Source organism: Thermobia domestica, chromosome 18 (assembly GCF_964235325.1).
Source record: "Thermobia domestica chromosome 18, izTheDome1.hap1.1, whole genome shotgun sequence".
Classification (NCBI taxonomy): domain Eukaryota; kingdom Metazoa; phylum Arthropoda; class Insecta; order Zygentoma; family Lepismatidae; genus Thermobia; species Thermobia domestica.
Genome location: NC_137471.1, coordinates 83,410,703 through 83,432,787, shown reverse-complemented (window position 1 = coordinate 83,432,787; position 22,085 = coordinate 83,410,703). Strand labels below are relative to the sequence as shown.

Below are 22,085 nucleotides of genomic sequence, written 5' to 3'. Positions count from 1 at the left end.
TGGCGATTGAAACACTCTTGATAGTGAACAACTTCTCATCGGTGAGCACAATCTGCCTGTGCCAATTTTGCGCGTACCGCTAAAGCAGGCGTTTACTTTTACGCTTCCTTTGCTTCATCAGACGTGGCGTCAGAGTGTCCCGTTGACTGTCGGTAGGCTCGAATACCAAGATCGTCCCTGAGTAAAAATGAAATGAAATCTTTGAGTTTTACATCCCACGGTTATGACGGTTAGGGTAAAGGAGACGGTGATGATGAGTGATGAATGAAATGGTGAATGAAGAAAGTGGGAGGAAACGGGAGAACTCCGAGGAAATCCACGCACGCGGTGTTTGTCCACCACAAAGTTCACTTGGCGGGGGCTGGGATCGAACGGAGGTGAACGCTCTACCACTGAGCCATAGTTTGCTTGAAGATGTTCAGGCCATTACTATCTTCTTCCGTACAGATTTCTCCTCACACGCGCCGCCACTGATTTTACAACTTTTGGAGTCTTTGCACTTCGTGGTCGACCAGCTCTCGGGCGATCCTGAATAGACCCAGTATTAAGGAACCCTGGATGGCGCGGTTCACAAACATGCAACTGATGTTAAGTTTCTTTTTTAGTTTATTAAAAATTTCACTCGCTGGTTTTCCAACCTTGTGTAACGCTATCACTCAGGGTTGGCAAAAACCATGGTTTTTATTTAAAAAACCGGTTTTTTTGTGGTTTAAACCAGGTTTTTTTGGTTTAAACCAGGTTTTTTTGGTTTAAACCAGGTTTTTTTTTGGTTTAAACCAGGTTTTTATGGTTTAAATGATTTGCTCTATATATCCATATCATATATGGACAGAAATAAGTTTGTTTTGCCTTGATGTTATTATGCACCAACCGGGTTATGCTGGAAGGGGTCACATAAGCTTAAAGCGGAATAAAAACCGCTTCTCGAGTTACATCCGAGAGAAATTGTCCTCCATTTGAACTCGGAACCAGGACTAATTGACCACAAATGCGATACGTCTGCCGAATCACTCACGAAGGAATCCTGATAAAAAAAAAATACGTTGTACTGATCTTTACATGCTTCTTAATATAACTCTCAAGAGTCATTTCAGAAGGACAAAAAGATGAACAGTTGCACAAGTGAAACCATTACACAGAATTACATATGAACAATTTCAAAGTACTACGGAGTACAGAAGAACTAATTTAGTTCAAGTTAGTTAAAACGACTTTTATTGGTCCAAATTAAAGAAATACACCGACTTAATCTGCATATCAATAAAAGTGAATAAAGATACGAATTATTTGAGTCCACTTTGGCTCAGACTCATTTATACATAAATAGATACCAAAGATACTTATTTCACTAAATGCCTCTCGTGGGGTCTGTATGACCCCCCCCACACACAAAGTACGGCATTTTCGATGTATTTTATCAATAGTGAACATTGAAACGAAACAATATTTATTATGTAATTGCAATCGAAGAAAATTCTAATAACAACTACAAAAAATCACAAAATAAACATTTATAAACTTGTAAAAAATAGTTGCTTTTGTAGTATAATCTTTTTGAGTAATAAATGGGGAATTTAGGTCTGAATATAATACGAATAATATACGGGAGTGAAACGTGATAACCCACAAATGTGTGTTCATCAAGATTTTACAAACACTTACACTTTTACGAACATTTTTTTGTTTTTTGGTTTAAACCAGTTGTTTTTTTTTTTTTTTGAAAAAACCAGCTGGTTTAAACCTTGGTTTAGACCATGGTTTAAACCAGCCAACCCTGCTATCACTGCTACCTTACTTTTGTATTCACCCCATTTTATTCGCTACGCGTATCCTTTTCTACAGCAGAACTCTCAAAAAAAAAAAAAAAAAAAAAAAGATCATACTTTTCACCGGCAGGTTCGTTGTTTCTACTCACAACAAACATTATTGCAGCCTCTGGTACTTTTGTAACAGTATTTATGGCTACACTACAGATGGTGATCAGAAAAATGGAAACACCTGTAGTTGGCAACACGTCAGATGTATGGGTTGGCGGGTTGGCAGTGGTGTCGTGGTGCCCGCAGCGCCGGACCGCTGGTGGTGGTGTGTTAGGTCGGTCTTCATATTACGTCTGCCGCAGTGGAACAGCAATGTCCAGTGGCTGCAGCAGACGGAGGTAGTGTAAAATCAGAGACCTCTCAGATTTTCAGAGGGCAAATTGTTGGTGCGCGGTTATGTGGAGTGAGTGTGACGGCAGTGGCTACTGTGTTAGGAGTGTCGCGTGGGACAATGTCGAAGGTGATGATGGCCTACACAACACACGGGAAAACCACATCGGGGACGCGGAACAGTGGGCGGAAGAAAATCATGAGTGACAGATCACGCCGGGTATTAAAGCGCATTGTCACGCAGAACCGTCGTGGCACTGCGGAACAAGTGACGGAGGAACTCAATCAGCACCTCCCCCACCCTGTTTCGACAATCACAGTCCGCCGCGAATTACATGACATGAACTTACGGGGTCGTGTTGCACGGGCCAAACCCCTCATCAGGGACCATAAGGCTTTCGCACGCCGCAAATGGTGCCGCGACCATGCAACTTGGACCGTTGAGGACTGGAAACGTGTGATATGGTCGAATGAGTCATCCTTCACCCTATTCCCAACCACGGGCCGTGTGGAGAACGCCCAAAGAAGCTTATGATCTGCAGTGTCCCTGCCCAACTGTGAAACATGGCGGCTGCTCGGTGATGCTGTGGGCCGCTATATCATGGTTTTCATTGGGTCCTGTGGTCACACTTAGCGGACGAATCACTGCCAACGATTATGTCGCAATTTTAGGAGACCACTTGCATCCTATGGGCCGGATGTTGTTCCCGGACAATGACGCCATCTTCCAGGATGATAATGCACCCATTCACACAGCTGGCGTTCTTGCAGCGTGGTTTGAGGAACATCGGGATGAAGTTCAACACCTCCCCTGGCCCGCCCAATCCCCAGATCAACATAATTGAACATCTGTGGTCCGTATTGGAAACACGACTCCGGCGACGATTTCCACCTCCATCCTCTCTCACAGAACTGGCCGATGCCCTGCACGAGGAATGGTGTAAAATTCCACTTGCTACCATTCACGACCTCTATGCCTCCATCCCGCGTCGCAACAAGGCTGTTCTGAAGGCGAAAGGTGGCCCGACACCATATTAATCTGGTAAGTTGCAATTTCGTTCAGGTGTTTCCATTTTTCTGATCACCATCTGTAGGTATATATACATATATGTATGTACAATTATGTATCTTCCATAAATAGGGTTAATAACAATTGTATACGTTAACATGCATTGAAAACGAAAGAAAAAGAAAGAATAAAAAACTTACTTTCAAGTGTTGCTCTGACGCGAAGAAGCCGCATCACCAACTCATCGACAGCTGCATTTGATGGAGCACACAACAAAATTTTAGGAACATCTGGACGATTTCCGTGCTTCTTGTACAAATTTTTGCCGTATAGAAGTTGCAAGATTAATGATACAATAACATGAGACTTTCCAGTACCTAAAAATAATTTAAAATTAATATTCATATTTCTTGTATGTAGTCAGAATATTCGGTTACAAAGAGCTATGTATGAAAAGAGTAATTTGAATTGTGAACACAAACAGAAAAGCTGAAGTGCTGCAATACTCACTATTATTATGATGAAAGTGATCCTTTTGCTATTTAGTCATGGTCAAAAGGCTCATTTTACAACAACGTACAAACGATGACATGGAAAGAAATTATGAAAATTGTTATATTTTCAAATCAAACAAATAATTTTACTAATTACGAAATTACTACATTTCAACCCTTCCCTAGATATGAGGTGTGATCAAAAAATACGGTGAATAATTTTATTAGAAACAAAGTAAAAGCTTACATGGAATTTGATTTAATCTCCTTCAAAGTACTGTCCCTGGCTAAGAATGCACTTACGTTGTCCCAACGTTGATCAATGACTGGAAGCATTTCTGGAAGGCTTCTTTTGGAAGGGCGTGCAGTCAGTCTATCGTGGCCCTTTCAATGTTAGGAATGGTGTTAAAACGTTTTCCTTTAAGCACGGTTTTAATTTTTGAGAAGTCGCATGGTGCTGTATCTGGAAAGCACAGCGACTGTGGGCAGACCGGAATATTTTTTCGGACAAAAACTTGCAGATCAAAAGCAAGGTGTGGCACAGTGCGTTTTCGTGAAGAAGGAAACCATTTGCCATCTAATCGGTGGTTAAAATGTTTTTCACGGGCACACACGAGATATTTAGTTGTTCGGAAAGCTCTCGAATAGTCATTCGCCATTTTGAATACATCATTTGTGCCATTTTTGCACGTTTTCACCTGTTTTTGACGTCGAAGGACGCCTCGATCGTAGCTCGTTTTCAACCGACTCCTTGCCGCTTTTGAATCCCTCATACCACTTGTAAACAGTCTTCAATGCCAGCGCTTCATCGCTATACACTGATTTCGTGAGCTTTTTTTTGACACTTCTTTGCAGCACAGAACAAAACTTAATGTTGGCGGTGCGCAACAGACACTCTTAATACGTCCTCACTCTTCTGCCTCTGGAAACCAACTAACATGTCACAACTCGTTCACACTCGACACTGACTGTACCAAAGGTTTAGGCTACCGGGCTTACTAGTTGAAATGGATACAATATTGATAGATGGCACTGTACACCTACATTCACCATACTTTTTGATCACACCTTTTATAAACTAGGTCTAATCTCTAACATGTTCTGTATTTGGGTTCGCGTTAAAGATACTAACAGAAAGACATTTTATCTAATTTCTACCACTCTAGGGAATGAAGTAAAAATTAAGGATATTTATGAAAAGCTGGCAACAATCTTTGATAGTCCACTTCTTTCATACTTCAGAAATTTCTTACAGAAATTAATTCCGAACGTCATTTCTGGGTTATGAAAATGGCTGCGAGAGAGAGCGTCCGATTTTTTTTTTTTTTTTTTTTTTAAGAAATTCACTTTCGTCTGAATCTAAAACGATCTTTTCGGTTTTTTTTTTTTTTTCAATTTTGATGAACTAAATAAACAGTTCCAAAACTTTGGAACTTCAGTTCTTCAACAGAATTTTACAAATGTGTCAAAGAAGATAATATTATATGTTTCGTGCGTTTTATTAATACATTTGCGACTTGGCGTCCTTTAAATGAGAAACATTTTGACGTGAAACAAATTTCAACAACTATATTGATATGAAAAAGAGAAGAAACAAAGAAACAAATATGGAAAAGATCAAAAGCAAGCGACTTTTGTTTCACACTGCATAACTTCTGTAGACTTTTAAATTATGCAAAATCAATACTAAACCGGAAGTACTAGATCTTTAACTTATTAAAGAGGGATAAGGTAAGAGAAAGGACAAATACTCTGAACGTTGAATTCCTATCGAAAACACTTTTTGCAATTTCTTACAATTATTACTAGTTAGGAATCAATATTGAAACCGAAAAGTTGTACTAGTTTGTACTGCTTCCGGTTTCAGTAGAAGAGATTAAATGAGATCGAAATAAAAGGTCTCTCTTAAGATTATTACAATTTAGAAACCAATATCGAAACAGGAAGTTCGACTAGTTTGTACTGCTTCCGGGTTCAGTAGAAGAATAAGAGATGAAATGAGACCGGAATACAAGGTGTCTCGTATAATTATTATTACTATTTAGGAACCACTATTGAAAGCGAAAGGTACTAGTTTCTCGTACTTCCGGTTTCAGTAGAAGAATTAAGAGCTGAGATGAAATCTACTTTTTGGAATCCTGAATCCATATCAAAAGCCCATTTGTTGTCTTCTATTATTATTATCGCTTTATGAAAATCAATACTGAAACCACAAGTGATACTAGATTCTACCAGTTTCGGTTGCTATAGAGAAATAAAGTCGGAGATGAAACTCATCCTTGCGGTACTGAATCCGTATCAAGATCAATTCTCTCTCTCTATTACCATTTTTTCACTATGACGATCAATATTGAAACCAGACATAGCAGATTTTCACCAGGGTTTCCGGTTTGAATATATATATATATATATATATATATAATGGAAGTGACTATGTTTGTGACTTCTTGAACCATCCGACCGATCTTGATCGAATTTTTAACATAGATAAGTTTCGGGATGGTTTTTATCATTTCACTTTGACGGTGCACTTAGAGAAAGGAGATGGGGGATATATATATATATATAAATGATCGAAAATGACCGATATTAGTGCCAAATCTATAGTTTTCGGGGTCGCTGAGATGAACAGTGACACTTCCAATATCGTTTAAATACAAATTCAGCTCCACAATTTGGGGGAGGGAGAGGAGTGGGATATATAACAATGATCGAAAACGACTGATATTAGTGTCGAATCCATAGTTTTCGGGGTCGCTGAGATGAACAGTGATACTTCGGATGTCATTTATATCCAAATTTAGCACCGCAACTTCGGGAAGGGGGAGGAGATATATATAAAAATGATGGAAAATGACCGATATCAGAGAGCGGTTCAGTAATAGTAAAAAGTGACTGACTAACGGAACATATTACTAGTTTTTCTTATTTTAACCCAGCGAAGCGGAATTGACGTCAATATAGGGATAAACGTTGAAATGAAACTTATTTTCTAGGGACGCTGAATCGATTTCAAAATGAAATTTCTCGCCATCTCTTACCGTTCTCGTTCTATGGAGATTGATACTGAAACCGGAAGTAGTAGTCAATTTCTATCACTTTGGGTTAAGTAAAGATATACAAGTGGAGATGGAATCTACTTTTGGGACGCCAAAGTGACCAAAAAACCGCTTCTCCCTTGGAGACGATAAAACGACCAGAACCCGCTTCGCGCTATGTTGATTTCTAGCACTTCCAATTCGAGCAGAGTGTTAAAGGAGGACATGAATCTTACTCTTGGGTCGCTGAATCTATAGGATAAAATTGAAACTCACTATATTTGTGACTCTTAATCTCTTGAACTACCCGAGCGATCTCGATCAAATTTTCAACATAGATGAGGTCCGGGCCTGAAATAGTTTTTGTCATTTGACTTTGACGGTAGAATTTAGGGGAGGGGGAGATATATAAAAAATGATCGAAAATGACCGATATTAGTGTCGAATCCATAGCCCTCGGGTCGCTGAAATGAAAAAAAATGAAGTGAAATCTTTTAAGTTTTACGACCCACAATTATGACGGGTAGGATAAAGAAGACGGTGATGATGAGTGATGAATGAAATGGTGGAATGAAGAAAGTGGGAGTAAACGGGAGAACCCCGAGAAAACCCACGCATATGATGTTTGTCCACCACAAAGTTCACTTGGCGCGAGCTGGGATCGAACCAAAGACCCCATGCACCATAGGTAAACGCTCTACCATTGAGCCAGCACGGCCCTCTGGGGACTCTGAAATGAACAGTGACATTCCCAATGTCGTTTAAATCCAAATTTGATCCCGCAACTTGGGGAAGGGGGAATATATATATATATATATATATATATATATATATATATATATATATATATATATATATAAATGATAGATATTAGTGTCGAATTCATAGTTTTCAGGAGCCTAAAGTTCATTGGTGACAGTTTTGCTGCCCTTTATGTCCAAAATGAAACGTATTCTCGATTCCCCCCCGTGTGAAGAATGGGCATTCTGCTAGTACATTTCAAAATACCACTTCTTGCTCTCTTACCGCTTTATTCTGACACCTATCGCTAGACAGATGGATGGACATAACTGTTCTATAGTTTTCCTACACTTATGCGTAGCATAGTTCAGAAGTCTAATTTATTTTATTTATTTATTATTATTATTATTATTATTATTTTTTTTTATTTTTTTTTTTGTTTCCGTAGGTTGTGTGATGGACTTGATTCTTGTAATTTACCTCCAAAAGTTGTTACCAAAAGTAACTGGAACTACAATTCTGAAACAATCTATTTAAGAGTTATAAATATGCGAGCTACGACAGTTTACATTCTCGTGTGGATAATGCCAAAAAATAATAGGCAGTCCTTAAGGACGGAGAATACAGTCAGAATTCAGTGATTATAAATCCATAAAACAGCACCAAAAGTTTTGTGACCTTCAGATCTTGAGATCCTATTTTGTATAAATTTTTCATCATCTGACATATTAGTTAATTTCCACAACCCATAAATTTTTCTGAATATAAGAAGTCTAAAGCAACAGATTCAATCTCATAAACACAGATATTTACATATCACTATAGCGAAAAGTAAAGTTTTTTAAGATGTTTACCTGGTGGTCCTTGAATTAATGAAATTTTATGCGGAGATCTCAAACACGCCTCTGCCGTCATAAGGACAGCCTTCTTTTGAACATGGTTAAGGGGATCCTTCACCATGACAGAAGAGAAAAAAAGAACATATTAGAAGACGAACTTTACCATTCCATAGCTGTAGTTAACTACTTAAACCGATATAGTTTATACTACCATTACAAATGACTACACTACAGAGTTTTCCGCTAGAAAGAGGCCAATATATATATATATTATAGTTAGGTATAGCAACTAGTTACTACCAGTGTTTTCTCCTGGAAGTAAAAGTGTCGTTATTTAATTGATAACGAAAAGTTTCTCTAAGTGCTTTTTACAATACAATGTACATCAGAGGTGTTATTACAATTATCATCAATTAGTGAATCAATTATTTTACTTTATTTGCAATAACACACATGCTCTTAAAAATGTTGTATAGATAAATGATAAAGCTCAGAAAAATGATGGTATTAAGTGATATTGACTAACGCAAGAAAAAAAAAGTTACAACTAGGTAAAGAACTCAGCGTTTATGTACGTATATTGTTTAGCAATAAATTAACAAAAAAATGGGAAGTCTGTATTTGACCTAGAGATTTCCAAACTCGCGATCCTTATGAGCAGGAGTTCTACAGTGGATAGCAAGCCAAAGCCCGAGTTTCAATACGGCTAATGAGCGTGAGCACAAGCTATTGTGAAGTCATTAAGGATAATGAGTCCGAGCTCGATCGATTGGATAGATTGGAGTTAAGCATCCCTTTCAGCAACAAGAGACAAGGATCTACAGCTTAGCGTGGGATCCGAACCGGGAATCGAAACCGAGTCTTCTGCACTTGAGAACCGTATGCTAACCATAAAACCACAAGGTGTCTAAACTACAAGGTGGACATAAAGTCTCTCCCTGATATCAAACATTAATAACAAGAAAACTAAGAATGATAGAAGCATGCGGTCTGAAAATATCGCTTGTATGATACTTCAAGATTTTGACACAGACTGTGTTGCAATCTAGTGCAGTTGACCGCAGCGCATCATTTGTTTAAAAATGGCGTCAGCGCAGCAGAAAGCGAAGTGTGTGTTGTAGTATCATGAAACAAAATCTTGCGTCACATTTCAACGAACATTAAGGAGAGAGTATGGACAGCTGCCACCAAATGTTAATAGCATGAAGGAATGGTATAGCAAGTTTAATGCAACATGAAGTGTTTTAGATCGTCAGAGTGTTAGTGAGGAAAGTGTGGAAGCTGTTCGTGTTGCTTTAACCTGAAGCCCACGGAAATCCCTGCGTTGCGCATCACGTGAACTGGACATTCCGAAGTCAACTGTATTAAAAATTTTACACAAACGCTTGAAATTATACGCATATAAGGTGAACAATGTTCATGCGTTAACACAAGAAGACAGTCTCCAACGCGCAAGTTTCACATGTGACATCTCATGGATATCTTGAGGGCGACTAATGGAGAACATGTGGAAATTCTCTAACTTAGGTAAAAAAGATTTTGAGTTTTCCTATTATTTGCTGCAAACCGCATGCTTCTATCACTCTTAGTTTTCTTGTTATTAATGTTTGTTATCAGGAAGAGACTTTATATCCATGCTGTAGTGTGAGTTTCACTGAGATTAGCAAACATGAGCCCCATCGAGAATAGTGAGCCTGAGTCCTTGCGAGCCCGAATGGCCGTCTCTGAATAAAATTAGTACTAAAAAAAAAATCGTATTCTAAGGGAAAATATCCAGTACTTCGGATACTTTATCGAGTACCTATTATCAAGTACCGTAGAGGCTTAAGGAGTCATGGTGGCTCATGGTGGAGCATTCATCCCTGGTGTCTGCGGTTCCTGGTTCGATAGCAGCTGCGTCAAGTGGGCTTTGTGGTGGACACACACTACGTTCGTGAGTTTTCTCGGGATTCTCCCGTTTTCTCCCACTTCATTCATTAAACCATTGCATTCATTTCTTATCTTCACTGTCTCGTTTAGTCTAGCTGGCATAGGCGTAGGACATAGAACCGAAAGACATAGAGGCTTTAAACATATGCAGCAACATGATTTTCATACACTTAAAGATTCAACTTCAGTAGAAAACTTATTTTTTTTAAGTAATTTATTTTTACTTAGTATCGATATTGTATTTTTGTATCCTGTGTATGCGTGTTCTCTTCTTTTGGAATTAAGTTTAGTGTAAATGAACTTAACACTCATATAGTTTTACCTATTACAATTTGTGTTTTTGCAGGTACTTGCAAGTATATTAATCTGTTTCTACATATATATATATATATATATATATATATATATATATCTTTAGTTTCCTACACACATGTACTATGGAATCCAAACGAAGTACAATGACGTCATATCTCGTTTTCATGCATATAAATTATTTACTATTTTAGCAGATGTCAAAATTCGTCGAAACTTGTACACAGAAATTTCTTGATTAGATCGATTTCTGCCTATAAGTTTCGATAAATTTTGATATCTTCTAATTACAAATTCTTTATGTGTATGGATAGAGGATATAGCAACATTGTATTTCATTTGGATTCCACAGTACATCTATATGGGAAACTGAAGATACGTCGAGAAGTGGATTAAAATATTCAATTGTCTGAAAAACAAAAAGTAAAACTCTATTGATATTAAGTGCACCTACATTAAACTTAATTCTAAAAAAGAGAGAACGCATATACCGCGCAGTTCTCAAAATATAATACGTCACTAGGTAAAAACATGTTACCTTTTTATTTTATTTTATTTCTTTTTAAATTAAGATTTCCACTGAAGTTGAAGCTTTAAATGTGTGAAAATCCTGTTGCGACATATATTTTAAGCCTCTACGGTCCTTGATAATGGATACTCGATCAAGTATCTGAAATATAGTCATCTCTGGTTTAAATGTATTTGACTTCCTAAGGAATGGATGGATGTGGGAAGTACCACAATCATCATTCTAATCTAGAAGAGATCACAAAATTTCTCTGCTGACTGCGAAGTTTGCAAGAATCAGTGATCAGCATGATCACTGGCTTTGCCGCATTAGATTATTTTCTTTTGCACACCTTCAACAGACATTGTACGTCCCGCAATTTTGAAGAACTCAAATAACACGTTCAAAGCAAAATTTAATTGAAATGGCACTGGAACATTACACTGGACATCCAACAACATTTAACTTCGTGTTATCTGTACTTGGAGGTTGGCCGGGATCACTTCCAACATCTTTATAAATTACGTATTACTTTATCGAGAGTTGAACTATGTTATATTTCAGTATTAAGTAACTGCGAAATCATATCATACACTTTAGGTTCTCTACACCCTGCATATTATAGAAGACTAAACATTATACGAAGGGGGGCCCAAAAGAAAGCGGATTGAAACCGTGTGTCTTTCCTAGACATATCAGAGTGTTTTCCCACTAGCTGGGTCTAGTAATCACAAATCGGGTGCCCAAGCGGCGTCTGCGTTAGTGTCTAGGAGGTTTACGTTTGATCGCAGGGTTGTTTTTCTCAACTATTCTCACTTGTCGCCTGCGAAATCGTTATGGCAGTTTTAGACACTTCAAACGTGGTAAGATGAGTGTTGAAGATCGTGCTTGTACTGGGCGCCCTTCATTATTTTGAAACGACAAAAACATTGAAAAAATCCACCAAAAACTTAACGAGGATCATCGTTTCACGATCGACAAAATTTCAAAACAGACAGGAGTGAGTTGGAGCTCGTGCCAGAAGATTTCGACTGAGGATTTGAAAATGAGATGTGTTGGCGCTAAGTTTGTTCTTGCCTGCTCACATAGGATTATTTTTAGTTTTTAATTTTTTTAAAAGTACGAATTTGAGGCAGGATTCGAAAAATCACATTGAGTCATTACAGTTGATAAGAGCTGGTGTTAAGGGCATGACTCCGAAACCAAGCACAGGTCTAGCCACTGGAAGACTCCTGATCAAAGAACCAAGACAAGTGGGGTAAAATGTTAAGACGATGATAATTGTTTCTTTCTTTTGTTATGTTTGTAGAATTGTGCACCGGGAATTTGTTCCCCTGGTCAGAGTGTTAACCACCACTTTTATCTAGAAGTTTTAAGACGCTTCCGGTAGGGTGTATAAAGGAAACGCCCGGAAATCTGGCGATCAGTGGCTGGTGCCTCTACCATGACAACATCCCCGCACACATGGCCTTGTCTGTGAACTACTATTTGGGCTCTCAGGGGTGGACTATCGTGCACTACCCTCCGTATTCGCCAGATTTAGCACCGTACAATTTTTTTATGCTGCCGAGAATGAAAAAAATCTTAAAGAAAAGCGTTTAGATCATGTGGAGGCTGTAAAAATAACTTCTTGAGACAGTATCACAAAGAACTTCGCAGACGGCACGGGACGGTATCAAAATCAGTGCTTCCAATAGTGGGAAAGAAGACTGTATAAATGCATCAATCACATATAATGAAGAGGACTTTGAAGGATAAATTAATTTTAAAAAAGTTCCTTTTGGGGTCCAGTCGTATGAGCATAGAAATATTTACAAAGGAAAATACTACAAATTTCAGTGTGTAATACGTACAATAGTACTCGATAATTACGAATAAAGTACAAAAATATACATATAATTTCACAATTTACTAAAATTAAGCTATTTTATAGTCTACACATTGTATTGGATATCATCAGAGAATAAACAGCTAGGATCGAGCTCATCTGTCAATACACTATGCCTATTGCAACAATAACCAAGAAAGAAATAGACATGTAAAAAAGCTTCGTGAAGTCTAAACATTGCATTAAGGCTAATAATTATTAATATATCACATCATTTACGTGTTGAAATAAAATTTACATTAACTAGAACTCGCCTCTATAATGTGCCTTGGGAATCCTAAAAAGGACTTTTATATTCCTAGTACAATTTCAGCAGCTAATCCTGTTGCTTTCGACAGGCAGGCAATAATGAAAAGCTTCGGCTTCACAAACATGTTTTACATTTTATTCTACTTGGTTCTTTTTCCACATAAAACACTACAATCAACAGTAAGTTATTAAAATTCTAGTGATCACTACACACACTAACTTACAACTCGGGAGTACCGATATAAACGCAATCTACCGTATACTCTTAGCACGCGTTTCATACAATACGAAACCTTTGCCTTCAATAAAGTTAGTTTCTTCTTCGCCCTATTCTTTAACCCTGTATCAACTTATAGCAATTTGCCTATATACAGGGTGGCCACAACGTCCCGGTTACTTCCTGAAAATTGGTAACATAAACCACTAAACGTACGTAAATAACTACACGGAAAGAACTGAAAGACACGAACAACAATGCTTTCGAGAAGTTTCATTGAGATAGGAAACATTAAGAGTCCAAAGGATCAGTTCGTCGACCGTCATTCTCGGTCGACAAAGGATAATAGGCCACAAGGCTTTGTGTGACATTTTGCGGAACTCTGCAGGTGTAACTTGAGTGAAAACTTGTTTCACAGCTTCTGTCAGTTCGGCTGTGGTGTCGTAACGGTTTTGTGCAACGATGCCTTTTATGAACCCCCATAGCACATTATCACAGGTGGTGAGGTCTGGGTTTCGTGATGACAAGGAAAGTGGTGCGGGCAGATCCGGACTACAACGACCAATCCAATACCCAGGAAATACCCAGAACTAAGATATTCGCGTACAGTGAGGGCATAATGGGCAGATGACCCATCATGCTGAAACCAACATTCTCTTTGATTCCGTGCTCCTCCAAGAGCGGAAAAAACCGTTTCGCAACATGTCCAGATATCGCTGGTGATTCACAACACCGTCAAAAAAGAACGGCCCAAACACGCGTCTGCTGTGCACACCTTGTAGCGAAATTTATTGATTCCGCCTAATAATAGTAAAAGAAACGGAAGGGGGTCTTTGTCTTTGTTGTTCCGTTTACGTTACGCCGATACAACTATATGTGTTTAGTTGATTTGAATCAGCTGTTTTGCTTCCGATATCCTTCTTGTGTCGTGCCTTGGAAGCTACTTCCCTTGTACTTCGGTCAGCTGACGTAAGCAGCGACCTACCTACCTGTTAGGAACGAATGCCTTGGCGCAATGTATAACAGGTAACAAGGGGTCAGAGCGGAATCGTAGTTTCGACTCAAAACGAAAAGTTTGCTAACTAAATTCTTTATAATTAACTTTATATTCCTTTATATATATATATATATATATATATATATATATATAAAGGAATATAAAGTTAATTATTAGGTAGCATTCGTTGCTTCTTACATTTGACATTGCTCAAAACTAACGATTTCTGTGGCTGATAAATTATTATTATTTTTAATCTAAAAGAAAATACAAGAGAGGAAAGACGAAATAACTTATGTATTGTAACGCTATTTCGTGAGATATTAATCCAGCCGTTAAGTATTGTTGAAAGGATTGTAAGGAGACTAGTTAACCACAATACATACTTTTGATTCTAATTCGTATGGTATATTTAAGAACTGTAAAAAAAGAAAGAAAAAAAATATGAGTACTTGATTTTAACTGATTTGGTTTTCTTCAATATATAAGGTTTAATAGGAGACTAATTAGTATTATAGAGTGAATGATTTGTACTAAATACTTACTATTAAAAAAGGGAGATAGGCATCATAGATCGAAGTGAATGAGTAAGGCCTTAGATTCGATTCCATACACGCATTATTTAGTATTGTTCTTATTATAATTATATATATGTGTGTTATTATGTTAATATAATTTCTTAATACTAGTTGTCACAATATAATTACATTTAATATTTGCGCTTTATACGGTTAAACTAGATTATAAACTAGTTTTAAACAGGTTCGCTTGCTTACTATTGGAGGAATTCTCCAATTACTACAATTGCTTACTATTGGAGGGATTAATTATTGCCCCATGTGGCCATGCAAATTCATTCCTCCGTAGTAACAAAAATGGACAGCCGCAAGACGTTAACTGTAATAAATACTACAGGGTGTCTACCAAGCAAGCATTATCAAATTCCCTGACTTTCCCTGACAAAATTATAACTTTCCCAGGCGATGTCGCTATCTTTTTTCTTAGTATATCCCATGAAAAATAACTTATATTTAAAGTGAACTGTAAGTTTTCATCGTTGTTTATATGCTTATACAATATTCTATAAACGTACAAACGAACCAATTCATTTATCTGTAATTTATGACTATTTTAGTGGGCTCCCTTCACCCCTCACGGCCACCCTTTCTACTCCTATTTATTTTTATTATTTAGTCATCACACCATAACAGAATTTAAATGCAAAAACTTTTCGAAATGGGTTTTCCTATACAATAACTTTCTTGTTTACACAGATGGTTAACTTAGACCATTGTCACAGATGTTATACAATTTTTCACATACATACATAACTCCACTGAGTAGTATTAAATGTTCACGAACAAATATACAACCTTATTTACATGCATTTCACAATGTTAGTCAGATTCTTTACAGTTTCTGCAACACTTCTATCTGGTTGTCTAATTTAGCAATCTCCTGGTCAGTATTTTCTTGAAGTTCGGCTTTCTTAGCTTCAAGTCCTTTGATTTTTTGAGCCGTTTGTTTTCGCTCTGATTGTTCGTCCTTCAGTTGTTGCTTCTGAAGATGACTTTCTGCTAATGCTTCCTTTCTTTTTTGTGATGCATTTCGCATACAATGTATCATGGGCTTCGTAATTTCGATGTTCAGAATACCTCCCAATTTAAGAACACTATCATACACTAGACGTTGTGCAATAAGTGGCACTTGTTTAAGATTAGGTAATAAGATATTTTTGTTTACTGAGAAGCCGGACTCAACAGAGGCATTTCCGTGAGATAAAATAAGGCATTTCTTCACAAAATGATATAGTTATTTATATTCCTCTTTGCCTTTGAGTAGTTGTGAATATAACTGACCTAACCTGTTTGCTTTTCTTGAAAAGCACTCCAAATTAACTTTCAAGGTTGAAGAAAGAAGTGTATTGCCTCTTTACTTCATCTACTGTAATTGCTGTAATTATGTACAGCAATATTAGAAGGCACTGGAAAAGTTGGTGAAAACCGACACACCTCAATGACCAGCCAATACTGCTGCAAACACTGCTGAAAGAAAACGCTGATACAGCTTGCGTTAAGAAACTGGAGCATGGCAAGGTCCCTCAGTTAAGCTTCGCTAGGGAAGAACAAGCACATAGGAAACAAAGAAAACAGGATAGGGAAAAGTAAATTAAAAAAAAAAAAATAATAGTGAGAATTAATGACTAGTCCTCAGAAAAAAATGCTAATGTGAAGTATCTGTGTGTAGTAACAGTGATGTGACTGTGAACTATTAATTTGTTAAATTCCATTTTATTATTGTACGATTATCTTCTACAGAATCATGAACTCTTTAAAATTCTACGGAATAAAAACTTTTTATTAATGTTGTACATTTTCAGACAGCTTGTATAATCATGTGTTTGTTAATTCTCGCTTTTGAAATTGTTAATAAACGCGACTAGTTTCCTTCTTGCCTTTCCGCGTTCTTTTCCGCCTAGCTTGACATTTCCTAGTTTACTGAACATCAGACTCATCGTTTTTTATTAAACAAAACCACGGAGACCACATCGACAAGGGGTATTCGCCACGAAGTTTAGGAAGGTGCAGGATCGTCGGAGGCAAGCATATCGCACTATTGGAGGTCGACTGACTCCGTGTCTCGAGAACACCATTCTGTTGGTTCATCGCCACAGGCACATTTGAGTTTGACATCTGAGTAGTGCAATGAAGGTGAACAAGAACATCATAGAAGACGTACCGTAAAGAGAGAACTCAACACCCCTAGCAGTCCAGCAGGATTGAGTTCCAGTTATTGGCTGACTCCAGTATATCCAGGCTCCTCCAGGGAAAACCATTCATCATCCAGATGATCAGGACGACACCAGTCTCATCGGAATGTCAGGCTAGTGCTCATCCTTTATCTCTTAATCATAACCTATCTCTCTTTCTCACCTTTTCCTCAACTTGTCATTTTCAAAATTAAAACATTTGAATTTTATTTAAATTCAACCATAATTTCGCAGTTAAGTACCGTGTTGTGCATCAGTTTCATCCCCAATTGTTACATTATTCTATGAGTATTTTAGAGATTATCCTGAGCTACAACTGATGGCACAGCACTGGCACATTAAGACACATTTAGCATATTGCTAATATGTAGCAATTTAAATAATCACTGAAACTGCCTTGGCTTGTATTTTTAATAATTTAATGACTGAAAAATACAGGAAATAAAGAACAAGATTAAAATATAGGACAAATATACACACATTTCCAAAATATAGGAAAAAAATAGGAAAACAGGACAGATAGGAGAGGTGGGTTATCTAACAAAAGAAAAAAAAATCAATTTTAGATGGGTTTTATGGGAAACTGAAAAATCTTTCACATGTTATTGAAGTGGCACATATTCTGCACCCCAAATGTTGGTACTTCCGGTAGGGCCATAATGACGAAATTGGCATGCATGTAGGTTTATGAGGTGAGAGACCATAGACCGAGCTAGTGCGAGGGTCTTGGGGCGAAGCCCCAGCTAGCCTTAGGCTAATTCCCATTATACAAATCCTGGGCAAGATTTTCCCTCACACAATGAAATTCCCTGAGATTTTCCCTGACCTTACAAATTCCCTGATTGGTAGACACTCTGTACTAATATTGTTAAACCACCTGTTTGATTTCATTTGGGATAGCGAGCAATCTAACCTACCCGAGTATTACTCATAATTTTATTATACACATACAGTACTACTCAGCCTGCCCATATCATCACATGTGGTGGATTCTGTTCTAACTCTTCATAAAAATGCGGATTGTCCTTGGACCAAAAGACCACATTGCGTGCGCGAGACCTCCTGTCAATTGCACACTCATCGGTAAAGATAACTTTGACGCGTTTTGGTATTGTGTTGAACATCTGAAGGAGTGCCGCACATGCCTCCACTCTCCGATCCATGTATGCATTCGATATTTCTTGCACAGGGGTAGGTCGATATTAGCATTAATAAAGGGGTAACGGGACTTTGTGGCAACCCTATACAAATCTGAAAAATTGCGATCCCTATACAATTTGAAGTCATAAAGGATTTGTATACGTTAATGCAGGGTTAAAGATGACAATAATGATGGACAAGAAAGCAAGTGAATTGAAATTAAATGAAACCTTTCACATTGTATGAAACGCATGTCAACAGTTCATTGTAGAAATTTTAATAAATTATTATTGATTTTAGTATTTTGTGTGGAAAAAGAAGTAAGTTGAATAAAATGTTTAAAAAAGAAGGAGAGCCGAAGCTCTTTATTACTGACTAGCTGCCGAAGGCAATATGATAGGCTGCTGGAATTATAATAGGAATATAGAAGTCCTTTTAAGATTATGAGGTAAATTGTACGTGAACGTTAGTTAATGTGCCAGATAGTATCTGTGTTAAAATATTTACATGTTACTTGTATGTTCACAAACCATTTACATGAAATTTGCTTTTTATGCACATTATGGGAACGAAAGCGATTGAGTGCCACCACCAAAAGCAAGATAAGTCTCCGTAAGAGATAAGACAGATGCGATATTAAAATAGTATGGCAGTATGCCCTGAATATTTACTGATTTGATTTTGAGTTTAGCGTCCTTTTTAGCAGTGAAGCTATATGAGACGTGGACTTATAGCTTAACGTGGAATCCTAATCACAGCTCTTGCTGGGAATCAAATCCAGATCTAGGGCCGCGGTGTCTCAGTGGTAGAGCGTTCACCTCTGCTGAGTGGGGTCCCTGGTTCGATCCCAGCTCGCGCCAAGTGCTTTGTGGTGGACAAACCCCGTGTGCGTGGGTTTTCTCGGGGTTCTCCCGTTTCCTCCCACTTTTTTCATTCCACCATTTCATTAATTTCTCATCATCACCGTCTCCTTTAGCCTAGCCAGTATAATCGTGGGACGTAAAACTGAAATATTTCATTTTTTCAAACCCGGATCTCCCACGCCAAAGGGACGAACGGAAACCGCTTAGCCACGAGGGAGCTCCTGAGTTTTGCTGATGAATATATTATTAGAAAAGAGCTGTCACAACTTTTCTAAGGACATTATATCCAATAATAGGGTAGGAGATTGATTAATTGGACGTTAATATTTGTTTTCACCACCAAGGTTACATAAGACGGCGTGTACTGCTTGTACGCGAGGTAAGCATTTCCACCGGAATCCAGTTCGGGGCCGCATGCACAAAAAACACGCGTGTCAGCTACTTAGCTAAGAAGATCCTAATAAGGCAGAAGTTATGAGTAAATGCAACATTGTATACTTAAATAATTAATATTTTTCTGACCAGAGTATGTATTTATTTATTAAAATTAAAATAAGTCTCAATAGTTTCAATAACATATCGTTATTTGCTATTCAGAAAAATATTAATTATTTAAGTAATAGTTCCAAGTCAAGATGAATGAAATTAAATTGTATACTTATGCAGTGGAAAACTTAAATTTTACTGCTTGTTGTTTTTCGAGCGAACTTTAGCAGTGCATATCAGTAAGTATTTGTTTTTACAATACAAGTAATAAGAGTAACTATTACTTCATACATAATACGTTAAAGTTTTCATATCGTTTACACAAATTATGTATAATTGTTACAGGTATTAATTTCACGGGAAACTTCTCATACACGTTATTTATGCAATCCATTTGTAACTTTAGGCTTTTTTTAAAAGCCTAACGACACCTAAACTTTATCCTACCTAAATAATATGTATCAAACAAATCATTAGCAATTAGCAAATATCAGACGTGCACTTCACTACAATTTAGTACAGTATTTCTACATAAACTGATATAAATTGTAACGTATGCATAAAACTTAGATATCAGAACCAATGTATTTTATAACGCCGCAAAAGCTACCAAACACATATTCTATTTAAGATAATTATAAATAATTATTTTTCTTCTTTTAACAATAATTTTATATTGCCATGAGCTGACACGTATTACTGCAATATCTTTCAACATCTTCCCCCGGTCTCCTCAAATTAACATCATCTATCTTAATTCTTCCTTGGATCAAATCGAAGTCAACCTCTTCTCCATTTTTCTTTTTATTCTGCGATCACCTTGTCATGTTAATAATTCTGAGGAGTAAGCATCTTCTGAACACTAAGCTCCCTCTAAACTTCTGAGCAGATAGCTGCTTTTAAACACTACGCTTCCCCTAAACCTCTGAGCTCACAACTCGTTTTGAGCACTAAGCTCCCTTAAAACAACTGAACACTGAGCTCTCTCGATGTTCTGAGCACACAGCTCCTTTTGAGATCTAAGCTACCCTTGAACGTCTGAGCACACAGGTCCTTTTGAACACTGGGTTCCCCTTGAACGTTTAAGCACATAGCTTCTTTAATTTTCTGAAAATGTAGCTCGTTTTGATTACTAAGCTCCTTTCTGAGCACCTACTTCCCATTTTTCTCCGAGCACGAAGCTCCATCATTTACACATGCTTCGGATATCATCTTTCTGATTATTCATTTGTGCAGTTTAAACTTACTTGCTCCATCACATTACATAGAAATTCTTGTGGTGCAATTCCCAAAAATTATAAAAGCGTTACTGGTCCATCTCAAACAGAACTGCGCCAGTGTTACAGGTATTAATTTCATGGGTTAATGCTCCTAAATGTTACTTATGCAGTATAATTCACTTATGACGTTACGCTTATACTTAAGAAGTTTTCTCATAATTATACCATTACCCCCTATATTTTTGGAGAAGTTACTTTCAACAGAAGTTTTTCTCATCTTTAGGTTTGTTGATCTCTACAAGATAACAACATCATCATCAGGATAAGATGTTCTGACTGAAGATCACATATACAGTAAACTCTCCATTTAATGAACTAATTCGGGCTAAAGGGCTCTCAGATTTTTAGACTAAAATACCAGCATACCGTATGAAAATTAACAGTATATTCATAGTACTGCACTTATTTTTGATGGAATACCTGAATTAAATAATAGGTCAGAGTGTAGATTATTCCTATTAGTTGAATATCGATGACTGACAAAAGCGGGATTTTTAAAATATTGCACGAATGATACTGGACTGACGTATTTTGGAGAAACGCCGGGACATTTAGGTTTGATCAATTTTTGACAAGATGTAATGTGAACCCGGGACTGTTTCGGCTAAATTGGAACATCCGGGAGTCCTAGCAAAATAGTGTTCGTAAAATCGGAAGTCCGTTAAATCGCGAATTGTGTTATGAGTAATATGTATTTAAAGTAAGATATTACACTTGAAATTGTCCTTCATAATAACATGCACAATATTTAATGTACAAATCTTATTAGTAACAAAAATCTCTTTACGACTGTGTATTAGGGAGTTGAAAGAAAGCCTTAAGCTTCAATTACTGTCCCGTTGAAGTTTTTTTCTCAATAATCGAAGATAAAAATTGCCTAAAATGAATATATTATGCAAATATTTAACCCTCTTAGGATTTATGGTAACTTTGGTTATCATGGGGTTGACCGCTTATTTAGATTCTATAACAGGTATTTAAGCTGTTTTTTTATTGGTCATGTCAAGGATGGACCAAAAAACACCTCAGATGCATTTTTGAACCGGGTGGTCAACTTGGCGGCGCCAAGTAGAGGGGCGGGGCATGACTATTTCTTAAGGCAAATTTCAAAAAATTTTCACGCCTTTAGTTTCCAAGATATCAGATTGAAACTTTGCACACGAATTGTGTGCACCTTT

The 22,085-nt window shown here is 37.3% G+C and overlaps 1 protein-coding gene across 2 annotated transcripts in view; it reads right to left on the bottom strand.

The window, feature by feature from the left end:
* The window catches only part of Setx (probable helicase senataxin), a 216,238-nt gene that overhangs the window by 65,106 nt on the left and 129,047 nt on the right, over positions 1-22,085 (bottom strand). For both annotated transcript variants that reach the window (XM_081745377.1, XM_081745378.1), the window contains exons 11-12: positions 8,284-8,380; positions 3,357-3,533 (exon numbers count right to left, since the gene is read on the bottom strand). In XM_081745377.1, coding sequence (XP_081601503.1) covers positions 3,357-3,533; positions 8,284-8,380 — 274 coding nt within the window. The remainder of the gene's footprint in view (positions 1-3,356; positions 3,534-8,283; positions 8,381-22,085) is intronic.